Here is a 23,409-nt window from a genome sequence, read left to right on the forward strand (position 1 = left end):
CAATACTCCAGTAAAATACTTCATTATGAAGTTCTTTCAGAAATCCTGTGGCTTCTGGGACGACCTGCTGGCTCTACAGCAAATATCACCCTGATCTGTGGAACGTGTTCGTCTATTTAACAACTTCTAAAAGAAAAGTCACTAATTAAAAACCCTAAAACGCTCCTGCGAAGCGAAGCGCGGGCCCGGCTGCCTGGCTCCAGAGCAGCGCGAGGCTGCGCGGGACGGGGGCGCCTGCTCCAGCGTCCCCGCGGCCGGACACGCAGAGAGAACCGCCGGCTGTGGACATGGGGGGTCCTGCACTTCCAGGCAACTGAACACTGACCTGGAAATCCCATCCCAGCACGTAAAATGTTCGTGCTCAACTTTCTAAATGTCTTTTAAATCCAATACTTGAATTTCAAGTTCTCATTTGAAAATAACCAAAAAGCATCAGAGCACAGATGGAGCCACTGATCGCAGCACTTCCCACCAGCAGGACTGGGAGCGTTACCTCTCCAGCCCAGAGCTCCACACGGGTTCCCGCTGGCTCTTGGAAATGTTCTGGAACCAGACGTTACGGGAAAATGAGACTTAGCTTTGCCAGTAAGAAACATTCGTATCTGCAGGAATTATTGGAGGTTATTTTTGGAGCTCTAAATGACCTCAGGAGGCTCCTTCTGTCCCTTCCTGTTCTACTCTCTTTCCATCCAGGCCGCCTCTGTGTTGATGGCTTACGTCTAGCCAGCCGCCTCACTAGGTCTGTGCAGCGGGGCCGGGCGCTGCCCGTGTCGGGCACTCCTCCTCTCCGAGGCCTTTTCTGTTTACACCTGTACCCAGTCACTGCTCTTTTCATTCCCCCTTAACTGAGGCCCAATTCATGCTTCTCCGCTGCTGTCCCTGCTACGATACACACGTCCCAAATGTAAAAGCACTAGCAATTGTGAATGAAAGCAGTAATACTGTTGCTGCACGTGTATGTTCTAATCCTCTAATTTTGTTCTCAAAAACGTCTGAATCATTTATAGTGACACATGCTAAAAAGCACTAGTGGAAATACTGGCGTGGAACACTAAAGCCAAAAGAGAACCCTTTACGGTACCTGTAAGACGATTCTCACAGTAAACGTGAACTAGCTCAGAAATAAAGAAAAAGCCTGGTCCTGGTATTTCTGCATGTATCGGGTCAGCCCTTCCCTGTCTCCTCCTCAAGTTCAAGACTGGCCTGAAGACCAACTGTTTTCTCAAGGCTTGTGGTCTTGTCCCCAACACGGCTTCAGACATTTCTGAGGTGACAAGCGCCATAGTTGAGACTAAATCGCAAAAGGATGCTTAGAGCAGACAGGAGAGACGGCTGGTTTTCCACTAGTCTGTACTCAAATGGTACCAAGTCTCATGTGTTGCTGCAAGAGAAACCCCTGAATTAAGCTCCCGTTCTGGATTGTAACTCTGTGCAATGGTCTGAATAGCTCTGACTGTTACCAGGCGCCAGATCATGTCAATAAGGCCTAAGAAATTTCAGCACTGCTGACAGATTTGGTATATATAAAACAAGGTAAAACAGTGTATTTAAAATACACGGCTAACAAATTATAGCCAGGGAACTGCTGATTCTTAGTAACATAATTTGCAAGGATGACAGTAAATCTTCAGTTATAAGGTGATTTCTGAGAAGACCCACCTCGAGTTTTCTAAAGCATGCATGTGTTCGGGGTCGTACGTGAACACACCAATAACCTCCACATCTACGCAAGAACCATTCCGGCTCCTCCTGGTGCGTTCTGAACATCGAAGGTTTGACTTTCCAGTGTACTAAGCATTCTCAGCTCCTAACAACTGAGTCATACTTAGATACTGTAAACAAGGATCAGTACTTATTGGCATCGGACTATATCCATTATTATTTTGATCAAACGGCCTATTGAGTGCAATACACTGAGATATTCCTAGGGTACCAAAATGAACATTCATACAGACAAACTGGGTTAGTGATTACATGACAGATATGCTGAGGATCATATGAAATATAACATTGAACATTTGAGAACATTATTCAGAGATTACTCTCTTGGCACTGTTAATATCTCTCTCTTTCAGCAGAGCCCTTGTTACTCTGTGCCTTTTTACAGTATTTTCTCACAGCATATATTGCATGACAAATGTATCTACGAATGAAACAAGAGAAGATGCCCACACACCTTGATATGATCCATCATAAGCTGTTTCTGTGCATACAGAAGAGAACAGTCTGGACACTTGAAAACAGACACCTTCTGGTTTTCAATGTGCTGATCAAAGTGGCGATAGAGCAAAGGTTGTAGAGTAAACACAGTGTCACACATAGAGCATTTATATATTATTCTAAAAACAGAAGTACAATAAACAACATCAGTCATGTTGATGATCTGTTTGCAAGAATCATGATGTTAACTGTTTTCTGAGCAGAGATCTGACATGTTCAAGCAATCATTTCACACTGCCTGAAAAACGTTAATATTAAACCAATTCAAAACATCCTCCAACTTCAAAATACGGGAGCAGTACAAAACCCAGAAAAACAGAACAAAAATCGTTAAAAAGTGCAAACAACAGCATATGGCAGTTACACGTGCAACACCAACATCTGCGCGGGATGCTCTGGAGGGACTGTGGTTTCTGAACTCACTTCATAACCAAAGGACAGCACTCCTGTTTGGGGTTGCAAAGGCAGTATGTTTTAAGGGAGTGAGTGATTTGATCATCACTGGTAGTTCACCAGGATTTAGTAAGGTACATTTATTTTTGGCAGTGTATATGGCTTGGAACCCCGTGCGTGCTGAGCCTGGACGCTGTGAGTGCTCTGAAGCTGAACCCTCACAGGACGGTGTTTCTTGTGTTGCAAACACCAGAGACACCAGGGAACCCGCAGCTCCCCCTCCCAGGGCACACGAGCGCTTGAAACCAGCTGCCAAACCCCCGTTCTATGGGCAACGTCCAAAGAGAAAGGGGTGACAGAAGCCACTTGTGTTTTAGTAGCTGTGTAACTGGCAAAGCAACGTATCCCTTAACATCATTTCAAAGGTACTTTAGAAACAGATACATTCATGAACAAAGAACTAGGTAAGAACCGGACACTAAAAGCATAGTCCCCGAAAATGAATATGATAGCCAAAATCCTATATTACAAAATCCTAAGACAGTTATTACACAATCTGAAAATAGTTGTATTTTAGCATATCTCTGTCAGTGTCTGTCCAACAGACAAGAACCGCATGGAAACCAGAAACAATCCTCTGATCTAAATGCTGTAACAACTGCTGCATGACAATATTTGGAAGCTGGTTTCATTCTGCTGAGGATTTTATAAGAAAAAGTATAGTTCAAGTTGCATTCTAGGTAACTATTTACTTGATACTTTGCTTCTTGGTTTTGATTATCTGTATGTTTGATAGTATTAAGAATTATTTTCCTGGCAACTAAAGGCGAGTCACAAGACCAGCCATTCAACCCGCAGCCCTTTAGTGTATCTGCTCACGAGCAGTAAATAGTTCTGTTCCTCGGCAGCACCGCGTGTCCGGACCCCCGCGGTGACAGGCTGAGCTCCGTCCTGAGCGGCTTTCCAGGAGAACAGACACACCAACCCCTGCTCGCTACGCTGAACGGCCTCGGTATCCACATCCGTGTTGCAGCTCCTTCCTGTATCCCCTAAGGAATTATCGATAGCTCATTGCTCAAGCGCTGTGCAGACCGCTCTGCACTCTGCTGGGAGATGGCAAGGACAGGGACATTGCTCCAATGTCCAAGCCATTTGGCCAGTGCAGATACTTGAAATCATGAAAAATGGTACACTTAATCACATTAACTGTGAAAAATATTATTTTTGTGGTAAGAAAGAAATCCCAAGTTTCTAAAACGCAGTTTCACCTCGTGTACCTGGCATCAATTTAAGGCAGTGATTTTACTGTCAGTCGTCTTCCCTGCAAGAGAGATCAGCCATGACAAATGTGGCGCCTCTCCTATGAAGTTATGCTGTGTACTGACAAAAGAAAATCACATATAAGCTCTGGTTTCCCATAAAAACCATGTAGCATCCTAGGTATGCTACAGGATGGAGCCTCTCTAAGCTGAAATGCAAGACAGCCACCCATTTCCCTATATTAAATCATCTAATTTCATCCCACTGAGAATCGCTGCACATAAACTTCATTTTTCATACACCAAATAATTGACCGTCTCTGTTCTGAAACCACCATCTGCAATGCGACTGTAAATCCCGCGGTTCACAAACGCCAGAGGACACGGCCCTGCCCGCTCCTGAGACACGGCCCTCGCCCGGCCACCGGCAGACACCGGCACCCGGACCAGGTGAACCAGCAGCACATCGCTCCGACGGGAACGCATTTCCCAAACACAACAGCGCTGGTCAGGCCAGGCCTGGGGCGGTGTCCGCAGCTCAAGAAAGACGTGGACAGACTGGAGAGGGTCCAAAGGAGGGGCAGGAAGGTGACCAGAGGGCTGGAGGACAGAGGGGAGAGCTGGGTGCCTTGTTCCAGAGAAGAGGAGGCTCAGGAGAACCCCGTCACCGTGCTCAGTGCTCTCAGGGAGGCCACAGGGAGACCGAGGGTCTCTCTTCGTAAGACATCGCAGGGAGAAGACAGGGAGCAATGGGTGCAAGTTGCACCAGCAGAGGTTTCGTGTTGATACAAGAAATCTTTCACGGTGAGAACAAGAACTCAGTGGAACAAGCTCCCCAGGGACTTGGTGGAGCCCCCGTCACCAGACACAGCTGGACGCGGTGCCACAAAGTCCCATCGCGGCCCCTTCCCACGGAATGCGGGCCCAGCGACCCTTCGGGGTCCCTTCCAGCCTGGGCCGTTCTGTGATTGTAACGCAGAACATTACAGCACATAAGCCAGAATTTGAGCCATGTCACAAACATCTGATGTCACCTTGGCCAAGATATGTGAGAAGTATCCTCAGAAACAAGTAATTTAAACAACAAAAACATTTCCTTTTTAAATTGCTCCTGAGTAGCAGACATGCAGGTAGTCAACCCTGAGGAAGCAGGCGTGACAGCTGCGAGCGCGGGTGCGACGCCGCGCTGCCCGCGCGCCGGTGCAGGCAGGACGGCTGCGCCATCGCCGCGCTGGGACGGGCCTCCCACGCTGAACCGTTCAGACAGCAGCTTCGTTAAAAACGGCCAACTCAAAGAAAACAGCACTTCTGAAGAGAAGCACTCGACTACGAGTTCTATCATCACAATACAGTAGTACTTCATAATTTTTTTTTACTATTTTTAGAAACTAATTAATAAAAGAATACAATTACAAGCACATCTCTATGGAAAGAAAACTAATGCAAAATACTTAATTTACAAAGTTAGTCACAAACAGTTCAGCAGATCCAAGCACAATTCAAGAAATCTGCGTTTTTCTTGTGTAAAGTATCTAACACAAATCTGATCTTAATCGTTTGGTTTTCCCCAATGAACCTCACAGAACCTGAAACAAGTTTTAAGTTAAATGCTGGTATTTCAAAGCCTCTCACTGCAGATACCGCCCTGAATTAAAACAAGGTATCATTTGTCCCTGGGTGGAAATACCTTAGTCTAGTGTCAGCAACACTAAATTCGCTGCCATTTTGCCTTAATGTAGGTTTAAACACTCTGAAGAATAAATCATCTGTTTATATGTTAGAAGAAACAGCGATAAACCAAATTCTACTGAAATCTGGTTATTACACTACATGGTACCTTGTTTTTCTCATCTGTCTTCTACTTTATTGAGTCTTCAAGTCGTTAAAATGTACTAATGTGCTCTGTGCACTCCAGAGAAACAACAGGGAGTTAAATCCTTGAGTATTTACTCCCAGGACTGAACTCCTGCCAACGGGAAAGGAGACAGAACAAAAAGGTCTGTGACGAGAAGACCTCGGGCTCCGACTGGTAAGATTTGGAGCCTGATTTTCCCGTCCATTGGCCCCTGCGGCTCCAAGGGGCTTCCACGGAGCTCTGGGGTGTTCGGTTCTACCTTAATCCAGGAAGAGACACCAACCCCAGCACAGCCGGGACCACCGGCACCGAGACGCCAACCCCGGCACAGCCGGGACCACGGGCACCGAGACACCAACCCCGGCACAGCCGAGACCGCAGGCACTGAGACACCAACCCCGGCACAGCCGGGACCACGGGCACCGAGACACCAACCCCGGCACAGCCGGGACCACGGGCACTGAGACACCAACCCCGGCACAGCCGGGACCACGGGCACCGAGACACCAACCCCGGCACAGCCGGGACCACGGGCACCGAGACACCAACCCCGGCACAGCCGGGACCATGGGCACCGAGACACCAACCCCAGCACAGCCGGGACCACCGGCACCGAGACACCAACCCCGGCACAGCCGGGACCATGGGCACCGAGACACCAACCCCGGCACAGCCGGGACCACGGGCACCGAGACACCAACCCCGGCACAGCCGAGACCGCAGGCACTGAGACACCAACCCCGGCACAGCCGGGACCACGGGCACCGAGACACCAACCCCGGCACAGCCGGGACCACGGGCACTGAGACACCAACCCCGGCACAGCCGGGACCACGGGCACCGAGACACCAACCCCAGCACAGCCGGGACCACGGGCACCGAGACACCAACCCCGGCACAGCGGGACCACGGGCACCGAGACACCAACCCCGGCACAGCCGGGACCACGGGCACTGAGACACCAACCCCGGCACAGCCGGGACCACGGGCACCGAGACACCAACCCCGGCACAGCGGGACCACGGGCACCGAGACACCAACCCCGGCACAGCCGGGACCACCGGCACCGAGACACCAACCCCGGCACAGCCGGGACCATGGGCACCGAGACACCAACCCCAGCACAGCCGGGACCACCGGCACCGAGACACCAACCCCGGCACAGCCGGGACCATGGGCACCGAGACACCAACCCCAGCACAGCCGGGACCACGGGCACCGAGACACCAACCCCGGCACAGCCGGGACCATGGGCACCGAGACACCAACCCCGGCACAGCCGGGACCACGGGCACCGAGACACCAACCCCGGCACAGCCGAGACCGCAGGCACTGAGACACCAACCCCGGCACAGCCGGGACCACGGGCACCGAGACACCAACCCCGGCACAGCCGGGACCGCGGGCACCGAGACACCAACCCCGGCACAGCTGGGACCATGGGCACTGAGACACCAACCCCGGCACAGCCGGGACCACCGGCACCGAGACACCAACCCCGGCACAGCCGGGACCATGGGCACCGAGACACCAACCCCAGCACAGCCGGGACCACCGGCACCGAGACACCAACCCCGGCACAGCCGGGACCATGGGCACCGAGACACCAACCCCAGCACAGCCGGGACCACCGGCACCGAGACACCAACCCCGGCACAGCCGGGACCATGGGCACCGAGACACCAACCCCGGCACAGCCGGGACCACCGGCACCGAGACACCAACCCCGGCACAGCCGGGACCACGGGCACCGAGACACCAACCCCGGCACAGCCGGGACCACCGGCACCGAGACACCAACCCCGGCACAGCCGGGACCACGGGCACCGAAGGGGAAAAACAAAACCAACTAACCAAAATAAAACCAGTTCTCCCACCTTTTCAATCAGACGTTAGGAAAACGACTGCATAAGACCTGATGAGTTCTAGCAGTTCTTTTTGGAATCACGTTATCTTAATTCATAGTAAAAATGCAGATGAGCGAAGCAGATTAAGAACCAAGCACGAGCAAGACGCTAGCTGCCCGTCAAACCGCTTCCGTAACCACTGTGTTGCTCTCCTGTAGAATGCAGTGTTTAAAGAACTGCTGCTGCTGCGTTCATAGCAATTTAACCTTTGCCAAATAAATCACCAGCTAAAAACTCATGAAAACATTACACAAACCCCACACGTTACCAACGGGATGACAAACTGTTGGCTGTACAGTACATGACATTGAAGGTTACAAGCACAGGACAGAATGCAATTTCACAGGTTACTGAAACGCAGGCAAGTGCAGTAGAAGATGAATTTTGCTTACTTTGGTTCGCCTATCTTGATACCCGGGTGTTGTGTGTAGGCATGGGAGTGTGTGCTGGGAGCAGATTTAAATGCCATGGGACAGATAGGACACTTGTAAAAGACTTCACAGTGAGAACCTTGAATGTGAGACTTGAGAGCCGCCACGTCAGAGTAAACAACATTGCAATGCACGCAGCTGCAAGAGAGCGGAGAAGAGTCAGGTCAGCCTCGGCAAAGCAGCGCTGCAAGAAACCAATCAACACTCATTGGCAAGCAAGTGGGAGAGATAAACATACGCACAACCAGGTAAAACTACGGTATTCCGACAATTAAATAACCCAGTAAGAATCAACATGAAGAGATTTGCATATTAGGAAGAAAAGACATTTCCCAAACTTAATGAAAATCTAAGAGATATGAAGTCAGAACATGTTTTTATGGCATTACAACAGAACAGACAGAAGGGTCGACAGAGGATATTCTATCGATTGTAAGAAGAATGCTTAAATCCTCCGCAAATCTGTAAAGAGATTTCACAAAATGCATTTTTATCACATGCATGGATTGTATAAGGTACGTCAATACAGAAACTGCCACCAACATGGAAAACCAGTTAGCAAAAAATTTCCCCCATTTCCCTTGTTTAGATTTAATGAAGACAAACTGTAATGATTTCTGTTCATGTAATCAAATCAGCGCTTGGATTTAAAACAAAAAAAGAGTAATTTCAGTTCAGGACAGCTAAACCAAATCTCTGCAATCAGATCAGTCTATCAGATTAGAATTCTGAGAATATTCTTCAAACACATACTTCCGCTGTGTCGAAAATTTGTGACCTTTCCGCCTCTAGTCTAAAATAAAATTATTAAAAAATTGCATTAATATTAGTACATAAGAATTTCTGCACACAATGGTCCCTTCTAGTGCCACACATCTCGAACAGTAAGTGCCACCAAGTCAGCCCAGGAACACGCTGCTGGAGCAGTTACGAAATAACCTGTCAAATCAACAAGTTCCTTATTTACCAGTATTTTGCATAAGAGTTTTACAATTTAAACATAGAAGGGCCTCTGTCCTTCCAAAATGTTCATTTTGGCATCTATTGTGGTAGTGATTGTTGTCACATAAACGTCAAATCCTTTTTATGCTGTTTTAGAGCCCTGCAGATAGCAACAGGGCAGGGAACACAGCGACACAGCGCATCCCAGAGTCCCGTTGTCCTTTTAAAATCTGTCACCTTGGAATTTTATGAAACGCCATCCATTCATTTCTGAGCACTTGATCTACATCCTTGATACTATTAATCAGGTTTACATCTCTCAAGTCTCCGCTTCCCGAGGCGTTTTCTAAAGTAACTGGTCCGTGTCCGTGCTGGGTGCGTTCGCTCTGCTCACAGCCGCTGCTCCCAGCCCCTGCCAGCCCTCCCGCTGCGCTTTGTTCTCCAGCACCCGCCTCTGCCCGCCGACCCAGCTCCGCGGGCCAAGCCTTCCCTCTGGGACTGCCGGACCGGCCTCCTCGTTCCAACCAAGCCCAAGGCTGCCAAGTTCAGCTGACTTAGTTCAGCCTACAGCGCTGGGACCAGACCGACCTCCCGCCCAGGGCCCTCGGGCCGACAGGACAGCCCGTGCTGCTCCTCAGGGAACCACCCACAGCCCTGGGAGATGCTGAGGGCTGTGAGAAGGAAAACTTAACTTTCCCAAATAGTGCTCTTCTTTGCCTTGGTATTTTTGGTTTAGTTTCACCATATACAGAAATTCTGACTCAGTGTGAAATCAGATGCTTATGATACGTCTTGAACGTTTGGTAACTTTAGTCTGGATTCACAGTGAAGGGCTGATGAGTCCCGTGGTGTTGCTGGTGCACACCAGGGTCCCCAGGGATCCTGTGAACAAACCCGAGACACGGGCTGGAGGGAAGGAGAGCGGAGGCAGCAGGTGTGACAGACGCAGGAGCGGACAGACAGACTGCTGCTTGGAGAAAAGAACCCCAAGCAGCGCTGCCAGGCAGGGATTCCATCTGGAAACAGCCGGCCGGAGCAGCACGTGCGCCCAGCAAACGGAGCGGTGGCACCGCAGCGGGAGAGCTGCCTGTGCTGGGATTTCAAACGGCCCCTCTGCTCAGACGGGACGAGGCTGAAACGTTTCAGAGTGCGGAGCGGAGCGCGGCCGCACCAGCGGCTCCTCATCCCGTGCTGTGCTGCCCGCCACTCTAACAAAACCATGTTCCCAGCCTTTCAAAACTTAGTATTCCATGTAATAGCTCTGATCCCATTTTCTCAGTGAGCTGCCATTACAGGAAGAATGTAATAAAAGAGGAACTGAAGGGTACGAAAGAAGCAGCAGAAGCCCCGGCTGTCTGAAGGCCATGGGTCACTTCCCAGGGAGGCAGAGCCGGGGAGTCCTGCCGCCCCACAGAAAAGGCAGCGAGCCGGTGCGGCCACCGCGTCTCGGGAACAACCGCTGCCAACGCGGGAAAGGACTGTTCACCACACAGAACCATCTGAAATCCAGCTTTCTGAAACACCCAAAGGTTTTTTTAAGAACCTGAAATTAAGAAAATACATCTGAATTCTCTAGATCTTATAAACTGTGACGTCCTGAATCTGACATTTTGTGGCCGGATGAGATCAGCCAATATTCTGATTTAATAACACACAAAAGCGGATGCCCAAAACAAAGCAGAATCCTAATGTGGTATTTATTCTGAAACTTGTAGTACTAATAGCACTGTTGCCATGACAACCTTAAACTATGAAGCTGCATTCTACAAACAATCCTTATGACAATGGAAAATTACTTTTAAAAGCATAAATTATACATAAATTGACAACAAAAGTAACCATCATACTGACCGAAAACCAACTCTTCGGGTATAATGCAGGCAGTTCTTAGTGACATGGGTCTGGAAGTGGACAGATCTGCAGATTGCTCCACATTCGGGACACGTGTATGGAGATTTATGCTGATGAATTCTCTGGTGTGATGCAAAACTGCACTGGTTAGGAAGCAGCATCTGGCAGATATTGCATGTCTTCTAAACAATAAACCAAAATAGATGAAACAAAAGGTTTGGTTCAGCTATACATAACGTCTTGGGTCAAACACTGTAATATATGAAATAACAGGTTAAGCGTCATGACGATGCGGCCCAGCAGCAGCGGCAGCGCTCCCCGCAGGCCGGCCGGCAGAGACGGGCACCGGCACCCCACAGCGCCGGCGCCTCGGCACCCCGCAGCAAACCGGGCGGGTTCACGGCCCTGCATGAAGAAACTCTAAATAAACGCTTAAGAAATAATCCCCTTCCTCATGTAAAACAAGCTTCCTAGTAAAAGACAGGCGCTTCACAAAAGTCACCCCGTCCTTCCAATTTAGGCAACTCTTCATTAAATCTCTTTTAAAAACCAGTAAGATCCAGAGCATATAACAGCAGAATCAAAGGTACCACTGCAGAAACAGCACAGTGTTACACAGCCTCATGGGACTCTGGCTCACTAGTGTTGGCAACTATGCCGCTAAAAAACAACCTGCTCCCATTTAGTGGACAGGAGACAGACACCAGCTCCGAAGACAAGGAAGACGCCTTTACAGGCCCTGCAGAAAGCATTTCTAACAGAACACTGTAAGTAACAAGGTCTAAAGTAACTTCTTGATTGCCTTAGCGTTTTTACAGTATTACTGGTATTCTAAGAACAACTATATTTTTGTATTACAATCCATACACTCCATTATTTTTCCAAAACAGCTTAATCTAAATGCTTTTTTTGAGGACTCGTGTAAATACTTTCTTTTTTTAAAAACAGTAATTTTAAGTAGAAACATTAACGTGAAACATCTTGTGACACACACAAAAGTGTGTTTTCACGTGGTTCACTCTTAACGTTCACTTTGTGAACACGGTGGCCTGACACATCTGAACACTCTCCATCCAGCATCTCTCTCAGTCGTCCCGGTGACAGCAAGATGGCCAGTGCGGAACACGGACCCGGAGGAAGCGCAGCACTGAGCACCCCCCATGGCTCACGTTCGGCCCCGCGCGGAGCGGGCGGCTGGACCCTCAGGTTTGCCCGAGCCTCCCCGCCCTCACCGGAGCCGTCGTGACACAGCCAGCCTGAAATCCTGTTCAGACACACAGAAACAGTCACTTTGCAAAGACAAAGGCCGAGTCGCCCTCCAGCACTGCACAGGACTGCTCTGGGGCGAGAACTTCATCCTCAGCTGGGCTCACAGGCACAGTCCTGCCTACCCACAGCTCGGATGGACGAGCAGCCATGCAACCCCGGAGAACCTGCAGTACTGCCTGATCACCTCAGAAAACAGCAAACCACAACCCTTACTGCAATAACAGACTCGCGCGCGTTCCAGGGTCCCCAAAAAGCCCTGTCGGCAGCTCACGGCCCAGACGGAGCCGCAGGTCCCGCTGTGCAGCGCTGCGAGCTCGGGCTGACACCACGTGCTGTTTGCTGTGGGAACAACTCTGAACTTCAGCATGTTTGCTCAGGTGGAGAGCGTGTGTCACCAGGACAGGCATCGACGTCACCAGGTGAGAGCGTCTGTCACCAGGACAGCCATCGACATCACCAGGTGAGAGCGTGTGTCACCAGGACAGCCATCGACATCACCAGGTGAGAGCGTGTGTCACCAGGACAGCCATCGACATCACCAGGTGAGAGCCTGTGTCACCAGGACAGCCATCGACATCACCAGGTGAGAGCGTCTGTCACCAGGACAGGCATCGACGTCACCAGGTGAGAGCGTCTGTCACCAGGACAGCCATCGACATCACCAGGTGAGAGCGTGTGTCACCAGGACAGCCATCGACATCACCAGGTGAGAGCGTGTGTCACCAGGACAGCCATCGACATCACCAGGTGAGAGCCTGTGTCACCAGGACAGCCATCGACATCACCAGGTGAGAGCGTCTGTCACCAGGACAGGCATCGACGTCACCAGGTGAGAGTGTGTGTCACCAGGACAGGCATCGACGTCACCAGGTGAGAGCGTCTGTCACCAGGACAGGCATCGACGTCACCAGGTGAGAGTGTGTGTCACCAGGACAGCCATCGACATCACCAGGTGAGAGCGTCTGTCACCAGGACAGCCATCGACATCACCAGGTGAGAGCCTGTGTCACCAGGACAGCCATCGACATCACCAGGTGAGAGCGTCTGTCACCAGGACAGGCATCGACGTCACCAGGTGAGAGCGTCTGTCACCAGGACAGCCATCGACATCACCAGGTGAGAGCGTCTGTCACCAGGACAGGCATCGACATCACCAGGTGAGAGCGTCTGTCACCAGGACAGGCATCGACGTCACCAGGTGAGAGCCTGTGTCACCAGGACAGGCATCAACATCACCAGGTGAGAGCATCTGTCACCAGGACAGGCATCGACGTCACCAGGTGAGAGCCTGTGTCACCAGGACAGCCATCGACATCACCAGGTGAGAGCCTGTGTCACCAGGACAGGCATCGACGTCACCAGGTGAGAGCCTGTGTCACCAGGACAGCCATCGACATCACCCGGTGAGAGCATCTGTCACCAGGACAGCCATCGACGTCACCAGGTGAGAGTGTGTGTCACCAGGACAGCCATCGACATCACCAGGTGAGAGCGTCTGTCACCAGGACAGGCATCGACGTCACCAGGTGAGAGCGTCTGTCACCAGGTGAGGCATCAAGAGCAAACCCAGCAGCAACAGGGAAACAGCACCAGGAGAGGCAGCAGGAAATGGCAATTCTACAAACCTGGTTATTCTACCTGCCCACACAAAAAAAGGCCCCACAGAAAGTAAGTACATCACTTTTTAATCTTTGTTCTTGTCTATTGTTTTCATTTTATCCTCACCTCATCTTCCCAACCTATTGTCAGTACATCTGTCTGTCTCTCATCCACTTGCTTTATTTTGGTGCCTTGTTAATTGCTTGATTTCATTGTACCAAGAACAACAATGTTTTCACAAGGACTACTGGTTCCTATCATACCAAATGATAATTAATGAACCTATTATGGAAAAAAGGACAAACCTAACACCAGTAAGCACCAGCCAAGGAGTTAGCTAAAAACCAACCCCCGAGTATTAAGTAACTCAAGAGCTGGTGCTGAATGTACTCGTGGTCAGACACCATTCAAAACCTCAGCAAGGTCTAAGGACGGAATATATTCTGCTAACCTCTGACAAAACACCTCCCTAGGCTCGCATTAGGTAGGCACGTCTGCGGTACCTTACAGACTGAAATCCCCGCTCCAGGCACGGCACTGGGAATCCAGGCAATTCAGCCCGAATCCACTGGCCAGGCAGGAAAGCAGGACCCGAGGCAGAGCCACGTAATCCAGAGCGGAGACCATGCCGACCCCCGCACGTTCCTCCGGTGGTGGGCACAGCACAACTGCTCCACGGCCCGAGCTCAGTAAACAGACCTGACGGGAACCCGTCTGCGCTTCTGCGACCAGCGGTTTGTCTTAAAAACGCCGACGCTGCGCAGTGCTGCGCGGCGCCAGGGAACGCCCCTGGGCAGCCCTGCCCAAACCAGCACCTGCAGTATTGTAATGTTCAGCGGTAAGAAAGCTAATGCTAAATTCTAGTAAAAATACACAGTGTAAATTTCAGACTTCAGGGCCTAGAAAAATTCTAAGAAATCTCTTACTTAAAAAATGTTGACAGTGACTGTGTAAGTGTTGCAAGTTTTTCTGTGCTGTTTGTTTATACATTTAATCATGGAGGTTCAGATAATTAACAGCTAAATGAAAGTAAAAACATATCCGAAGTCTCCTAGGCCCATAGATGAAACATTGGAATGTAAACGTATGATACTCTACTTGTCCACTCGTGTCTGCAGCCTGCTGGAAATGAGTTGCAAGAGACGTCTCATCTTGGAAAACCTCGTTGCACTCCAGACACTTCAGACTATGTCTGCAGAGCTTGGACGGGTCCTCGTCCAGGGGCATGGCTGGAACGACGGGGGTGCTGGCGGGGGCCGAGATCACCGTCCCCGTTACGCCAGGCTGGATCTTGGTCACGGCGTGCGCGCCAGCTCCCCCGGGGCTCTGCAGCACCGACAGAGCGCTATTGCTTGAAGGAGATGCTATCATCTGATCTGCTGGGACCGGTTTTAAAATCAGGTGGGAACACTGCATCACAACGCCTTTTTCCTTGTGCCCACGAGCATGGGAAAGAAGACTACATTTATTGTAGAAAACTAAGTTCTTTGTACAGTGATTGCACGTCACTTCAATTCGCACACTCCGCCTGTCATAATGCTGGGTCAGGCTCTTCTCAAGAGCAAACGAGTCACCACACTCCAAACACTTGTACCCTCGCGTGGGTAACATTATCCCAGCATTGGCGGGGGGACTAAGGTTCGGGATGTAAACTGGTACGGGATTGACACTACTCAGCACCTTATTGAACGCTTCCACTACCGAACTCTGTAGAGATGACACCACCTGCACTCGAGACACTTTTTTAGAAGGCTGTGAGGCTGCTGCAGAAATTATTGCCTGCTTTATTTGTTGCTGAGGTTTCGTTAGCACTTGGCGGAGTTCAGAGGTGGTTTGAGCACCTTGAGGCAGAAGATTAAGGTTGGCAAGATGGACCGTCTTTGGCACAAGTTTAGCACTGGCAAGGCTTGACGCTGGCACCACAACAGTCTGCTGTTGGATAGCGTTGGCAGCTTTGATAATAGCGCTGCTGGCACTCTGCACCGAAGCAGCAGATATTACGGTGGCTTTCACTGTGGTATTGTTAGCAAGCTTCAAATTGATAACTTGCGAACCCGCCGTTTTGACTGCTGAAACGGGCAGAAAGGCAGTAGCCACAGGTTTGATAGTGACCTGCTTTGGTGCCAGTTCCGCGGACGCGACGGCGGTGGTGACGGCTGCGGGCTGCAGGGGAGCGCGGGGCGGGGAGGACAGCGCGGGGGCGGCGGCTGCCGAGGACAGCAGAGACGTCATGGAGGTGACCATGGAAGCGGTCTGCTCTGGCTTCTTACCGGAGTCCACATCCACTTCTGGCAACACTCTAGTAACAGTTCTCTTGATCTCCCCCGAGGAAGTCTTGATGGTTTTTATGCGAACTTTAGGAATTGCTGGTGTTGACCCCGCGGGAGAGGACGGAGACCCTTTGCTGCTGTTTTCACTCGATACGCTTCTGGGACTGTCAGGTGATTTGACAGACGGCTTTTTAGCACCATCGATGAGACTCTGAGATTCAGGCGATTTTTCAATAGCCCGGGGACTTTCACTCATGTCTTTTGGTAATGGAGAAGATTCTCCTGAATTAGACTGTAAATCTTTACCGGTATCCGTAGCTGCCTTTTTAGCACTCAGCGCTGCGATTGCAGCAATGCACGAAGAAAGCTTTGCTGACGACTTTGCTTTGGACTGGGAAATGCTGCCCAGATTTGTTTCACTTTTTTCAGTACTCAGTTTTCCATCGAGTACCCTGTTTTCGAGAAGCTTCTCGGAATTGTCTTTTAGCAATTTGTCCTCTGTTTTTCGAGCTTTAAAAGGCTCATAGACACTTAAACTCATGGAGGTTGCCTCTGTTTCTCGTTTAGCAACTTTATTTTTATCTATACTACTTGAAACTGGGATTCCAGATTTAATCAAGTGCTCCCCTCCAAGTGCCTTTAGTTTGTCGTATTCCTGCTGAGATCCAGATCCTGCCAGGACATTTGCTCTGAAATTTGCACGCATCTCCTCTTTATCCAGAGGATCGTCCACCTCAATTTTTTCATCATCATCAAATTCTTCAGCACTTGATATTGGGCTAAACTGGTTGAAAGCTGAATCCTTCAGTGTAGTCTCAGAAGCTGAAGCATCATCTTTAAGTGACTTCCCCTCATCCTTACTGTAACTGTCCAGAGCTGAAGACGTCAGGAAGCCGTTGTGCAAGCCATTGCCGGTGGAATGGTGCCCGTCCTTGTCCACCCCTTCCGAAGCATCGATAGTACGCACGTTTTTCACAATGACGCTCACCCCCACGTCAGAGGACGATGGGGCGTGAGAATCTTCATCTGTGTGAGCGTTCTGCTTTATGTGGCTCTCATGGTCATCATGTCCAGATTCAATAGCTGCTTTTGGATCAACCATGTCTGGTATGTCAAAGGCTGCGAGAAGGTCATCGAAATCTGGGGTCTTCATATCCCCCATGGTCATGTATTTGATTGTAAGCAAATCTGTAAAATAAACAGAAAGCCAGCACCTCAGTATTTTAGGCTCTAATAGCGTAGTCTTACAAAAAATAAGCGCATGTTCACATATGCCATGCAAAAAGGTGTTTTTTCACTTCTGAAGTAGTATTTTCAGAAATTATAAATTTCAGAAGCTTTGCAGTGCAAGTGTACAGCCAAATTATTACACCAAGAGCTACAGTAATCCATCACCTTCACGGAGTGTAAGCCAGTCATTTCATTCTAGGCACAAATTCCTCGTCGCTGGCGCCCCTCCTGTCCCCCTCCCACATACGCAATTTCAGCAGGATACCCAGACTTCCATGAAAACAACCAGAGGCACCTGCAACTCCTCCAAGTCTAGATTTGCCCTGACATTTGCATTACCAAACTCGTGTATTTCTACTAACAGTTTGAGGCTGCTGCACTGTTTTCTATACATTAACTTGCTTTGTAAGAGTCACGGAATGGGTGGCTCCCAGCAGTCACAATGCTTTTTCCACAGCTACAATGAAGGACCTGCTGTACCTGCACCACTCCTGACAGGTGTCTCACCTACCTTAAAGACCTCCCAGCACAGAGATTCTACAACCTCCAATGTAATTTGTTCCAGCCATTCACAATTTTCACTGTTACATGTTTCCTACTGCATCATCTGGATCTTTCTTGATGCAATCTGCATGAACTACCTGTGGTTCTGTTCGCCCATCCTCTTTCCCACAGCACCTCACCGAGACCACTGTGTCCCTTTGGTCTTCCCCTTTGCAGACTAACCAACAGCACATCCTGAGTGCTGTCCTTCCCCTCCCAGGTAACATCCTCCAGGTCCTGTTCTCTTTGTTCTCCGCTGGCCTCTGCTGTTGGGTGTTTTCCTTCCGATTCTCAAACCAAACAGGTAACTCAAAACTGGAACTTTACCAACGCTGTGTAAAAAGAAAACCTCACTTGGAATGTACTTTCAGATTTAAATTCCACTGTGACATTTGCCTTTTTCCACAGATGTTTCAAGCATACGCAGAGGTGACCGGGGGAATCACCTGTAGAGATCTAAAACAATCACATTCGGAAAGCACAGACACTTCCGTTCTCTTTCATAACCGTGCACAGGTATGACTGATGCTGTTGTGACAGAGCTGTTTTGAACATACTTTCACTGTTCAGTAATTATCAGGGCAAAGTCAGCACACGACGTGAGAAGATGTTTAACCAAGGAAGCGCTGTTGCTGGAAAGTGCCCGTTTGGGAAGCATGCTGCGTGCCCTGCCGCCTCCGGACCAGCGCCAGAGCACCGGAGAACGCCGGTCCCGTGTGACTCGGTGTGTGCGCGGGAGGGACGGGCGCGGGCGGGCGCGGTGCCCGTTTGGGAAGCATGCTGCGTGCCCTGCCGCCTCCGGACCAGCGCCAGAGCACCGGAGAACGCCGGTCCCGTGTGACTCGGTGTGTGCGCGGGAGGGACGGGCGCGGGCGGGCGCGGTGCCCGCGGCGGCGCCCTCTGCCCGCCGGCGCTCGGGCACGGGCTGCTGGAGGCCGCCCGCCCTCGAGCCGCGTCCGCGCCTCCAGCAGCTCGGCGGGGTCCGCGCTCACCAGCCGGGGCTCTGACACGAACCGCTCGCCGGCTGCCGCACTCGGCTTCACAGCGCTAAGAAGAACCCATCCGAATGCACAGATGTTTAAATATGTATTTCCACACGCATCGTTACCCACACGGGCAGCACTCGAGGTGCTCCTCAGAAAGACGCTGTTCATTAAAACGGCATCATCCCTTTGCTTGACAAAAACCTGCACGACTTACGTACTCATCAGCACTGGCTACCTGGAAGTCACCATGGACTCTAGGAGAGGCACCTGAAGAAATGTCTCAAGGACGCTGGAATACACACAGGCGTTTCATATAACACCTTCACATAAATATGTAATAGTTTTGAAAACTATTTACATGGTCCATTTAATAGTTTTATTGCTTTATCTAACTAATTAACTCCTTTCCATTACAGCAAATCCTTCTGCAGAGCTGAACCCAGCACGTGATTCTCTAGAAATTGTAAGTATACTGTTGCAACTGATTAATTTACTCTCTTAATTAACTCATCATTCCTTTACTTAATGGACAATACATAGGAGCCTATAATGGTAAATGCTCATTATCGAGACTTCACTACTTCTGTAAAGCTTATAGCCATAATCCATATTTATCAGACATAAGACTATTTCATAATGCTGGTAATTCTGCTTTTATTGTTTATTTAACTAGAAACATTTAAAATCCATTTATTCAAAAGTAAGCTTTTAGCCCTCATGCTTCTCAAGGTAGTAGCTGGGATAACATGAAGATGAAGATTTAGGAAAAGACAGCAGCCAAGGAAGCGGTGGAGCTCGGCTCCCGCAGCAGCGGCAGCAGCGCAGCCCGCGCCCCCAGCGCGGTCACCACGCGGCCCCGCCGCCCGGGGCAGCCCGGCCGGGCCACAGCCACACGGGCAGTGTCTAACAAACACACAAATCCCTGCACACATCGTACCACAATTACAACGTTTGTGTAAGGACTGAAGGGAAATTATTCCAGAGACCAAAGCATCTCAGATCCATTGAAAACAACACAAGCAAAGCCTTAGTTGACACAGTTTTTCATTATTCAAGATACTATTTGCACTCTGATCATACATCTGTCCAGAGGTGTCTTTTTACAGTTATTATATACACTCAAAAAGAACTAGAAAGTCCTCCTAGCCTAAAACTTGCTCTAATTCCATATCCTGGAGTTGAATTAACCGTTAGCGGCAGCAATGAACTGCGGGAAGGCCCGTGTTCACGGTGTTTTATCCGAGTACGTTCAACAGCAACACCGCGTCACACAGGAGCTGGAAAGCCTAAGGACATATTAGAAGATTCTCAAGGGCTGATCTCCAGAAAAGGGGAAAACATCTGGAAGATGTAGCGCACCCGGGGGGTTCCAGAGACCCTCTGGAATACCACTGTCCTACAGCAACTATTTGTGTAGATGTGAGGCTGGCTCAAATACCAAATGACATAAATATTACGCAAAGAACTCGAAATAACCGGCTGTTTCTGCAGGACTAGCAGAGGCCGCGCTGGTTCTCGGTACGGAATGTCGGTCACCGCTCTCCAGCCCTGTGCCCGCTCCGGGCAGGGGCTCCGGCCACGGGACGAGAACCAGAACGACAACCTGACCATAAAGTGCTGCTGAGACTGAAAAGATACTGTTTGGTGTAAAGCTAAGCTGGTGTAAACACTCAAACCAGGCTCATTTGGGGCAAGCTCAACAGCCTAATAAAGACGAGAAAAAAGAATCATCTGGCAACTCCCAGACGGGTCATATCTCCAAACTCCAGTAATATATATCCCAACATTAGGCAATCATCAGCCTAATACACAGATTATGAGCGGTTCATTAGTTATAAAACATATATTAGTAATTGTGACTAAAGGTTCTGATTATTTACTTTGAAAACTAAGTACCTGAAAGACAAAAGCAATGTGCTAACTTAACCAGCAGACCTTCTTCAGGAAATGAGAACCACGTCTCAAATCACAACTCAGTGCGGTCTGAAACACTCACGGGCAAGGAGGATACGAAGAGGCCACTTCAACCACAACCAGCAACGCCGATCACATTCACATAAAATACAGGTTCCTTTTTGCTCATCAAAGGTCCCTTCACTTGTTCTGTTGCAGAACTCGGGCAGACTCCTGCTTCCAGAAACACAGCTTTCGTAACAGGCAGCGTTTTGATTTCTTAGCAGAAAGGTCTCATCTACCCTCCACAGCGTCACCAAGGTCATGCCAGTCCTTATGCAAACGCCTTTGTGAAGTACGCAGCGGTTTACAGTTAAAGTTTGCACCAAGCAATCTGTTATTTCAACGATATGCACTGTATCTATCTGCCCTCAGAGAAAACAAAAGAAAATCCAAACTTTGTGCACAAACCCCAATGAGTAAGAGAAATCTGAATCTGCACTTCTGGTTTTCTGAGAGAACATTCCAGCGAGTTTCCTCCTCCTTCCTTCCCCTCCCAGAAGCTTTGGAGGGGAAGCACCAGCCCAGTATTTCAGGTACGAAAACATTTAGCTATTTTTTCCTTCCCTCAATGCAGCAACCTTGCTGTTGACAGTTCCAGAAGATTTTCAAGATTTATTCTTTACTAGCCAAAATAGTTTTCAACAGGCACTTCACGGAACCTCGGAAGAGCCGAGGGAGCTCTGAACTCGAGCGCTCTGCTCCAAGCGCCGCGGATGCTGCGGGAGCCTCCGGACGCCAGCCAGCCCAGTTCCGGGTGTTTCAGAAGACGAGGACGCCAAAACCTCCCAAGGGAACACGTCCCAGCATCTCACTGCTCCCACGGTAGGAGATTTAAACCATTAGTTAGCATTCACTTGCCTTACCACCCACTTGTGACAATGTCTAAATGCACTTTTGAGTGTGCCAGCTATGGAGGCTTCTGGAACCACACGCTGCTGATCCACAGATTCAGCCAAGGCTTTGGGCTCAGCAGCTTCCCACGTTTCTCTAAAAACTGAGATGAATTCATGAAAAACAGGTAAATCCCCATGCCATTCTTTTTGCACTCAACTTAAAAATTAATTATAAAAATGGCTTAATTTGGTACTTCTATATTTAAAATAGGCTGGGACAGTAAAAAGTGAGTAATTTGGATGTACAACAATAATGCACATAATGTCAGGATTCCCAATTTACAGCAAATTCCAGTCACATTCCAAATGACACTTGCTTCCTGCCTGTTTCTTTTAATGCACTTTTTTCCGTGGATGGCAATTCTTGCTCCAAGCAGCGAGAAGCAGGCGGTGCGGTGAGAGCACCCACGCGGGCAGGCGGCTCTGCAGCACCAGCGGCACACGGGCTGAGACGCCCGGTCAGCTTTGGGGTTGTGTGTGTGTGTGTGTGTGTGTGTGTGTGTGTGTGTGTGTGTTTTCAAACATACATGCCCAGAAATCCAAACGCGTATTCGTATTTTAACACACATTCATCATTCATACGTCTAGGAAAACCAAAGGTAGTTAATTCTTTCAAAAGAGGCTTGGAACTTGATAAATCATTGCCCTTATTCTCGAGATCAAATACCCGAGACAAATCTCGATGCACAATGCGATCGCGGTTGCGGTACAGAGCACTAGCCCTCTGGCGCCAAGCAGCATCTGCTGCTGGAAAGCTGGCCTACAAGCCAAAGCAGGATCTCCTGCTGAAGAATGGCACAAATACTATTAGACTAAAAAATGCAACTCACCAAGAACACTGCGGTGTCCAGCATCTATCCAGGGTTCCCATCTCACCGCCTACAAACATCCCTGCAAATTCAAAACTGCCTTTTGCTAGAAATAAAAATGAGTCGCGTTCAGATCGTATTCAAAAATCCAAACAAAACAGACACATTGAATTTTGTGACAATTCAAGAACTTACCATTTTAAAACTGCTCGCTGTTCTGGTGGATAGAAAACAAATAGTCTAGGAGGTGCCCTGATGTAGCATACGAATTTTAGCTGACACTTGGAAAAGAACATGCAGCAGCAGCAATCGGTACTATTCCTATCATGCAACAAGAATTCGTGTTTGCAAGCATAATTTTGCTATGGGTGTCTATAGTCAAATATAGAACCTCTGCATCCAAATTATGAAAAATAGGAAGAGAAACTGGCAGAGTGATCTGTCAGGCATTTTACTCCACCACACGAGCTATTTACTGCCCTATCGCATCTGAGAAACAACATCATAGCTGCCTTAAAAACCACTAAACCGCAATTTCAGGCTAAACATTAGCATGCTATTTTCACTTTTCTACAATTAATATCTCAATACCTTACGTAACCTACTGCAGGCAGACATGAAAAGGTTCCCTTTCGCTGCCACTGTGATGCAGGCGCCCTGCCTGTCACCAGACACCACACAACTTACCAACGTCCACAGCCTCTCAGGGCTCCTAACTGGCTGCTTCATTCTGCTGAGCACACAGCAAAGGCCCCCACCGCACACCAGAACAGCACTGGCAGGGCTTCGCCTCCATGTTTATCTTGATCGCAGACTGCCAAGCCAGCTAACACAGCCAGGACTGGTCAGATTTTTGAAAATCACACCGGATAATTTTCTAGAGTGGCTGATTTCCTGTTATAGGAAGTAACAGCTCCAGCAAAAGAATCCCCAAGGCAAAATGTTTAGTGTTCCAACGTGTAAGCCCTAACAGCCTTTGTTCTTCCCTGTGCTGTA

General features: G+C 49.3%; 1 protein-coding gene across 5 annotated transcripts in view; it reads right to left on the bottom strand.

Moving 5' to 3' along the window:
• Positions 1–23,409, bottom strand: part of ZNF532 (zinc finger protein 532) — a 35,941-nt gene that overhangs the window by 9,775 nt on the left and 2,757 nt on the right. For 3 of the 5 annotated variants that reach the window (XM_082074414.1, XM_082074415.1, XM_082074416.1), the window contains 4 exons: positions 14,825–17,184; positions 10,859–11,040; positions 8,027–8,203; positions 2,177–2,339 (listed from right to left, as the gene is read on the bottom strand). In XM_082074414.1, the coding sequence (XP_081930540.1) occupies positions 2,177–2,339; positions 8,027–8,203; positions 10,859–11,040; positions 14,825–17,164 (2,862 nt within the window). In that variant the 5' untranslated portion in view covers positions 17,165–17,184. Of the gene's footprint in view, positions 1–2,176; positions 2,340–8,026; positions 8,204–10,858; positions 11,041–14,824; positions 17,185–22,434; positions 23,308–23,409 lie in introns of all 5 variants that reach the window. The other 2 variants (XM_082074413.1, XM_082074412.1) reach the window with 2 other exon arrangements.

The sequence above is a fragment of the Streptopelia decaocto genome (assembly GCF_964273445.1).
Source record: "Streptopelia decaocto genome assembly, chromosome: Z".
Taxonomy (NCBI): domain Eukaryota; kingdom Metazoa; phylum Chordata; class Aves; order Columbiformes; family Columbidae; genus Streptopelia; species Streptopelia decaocto.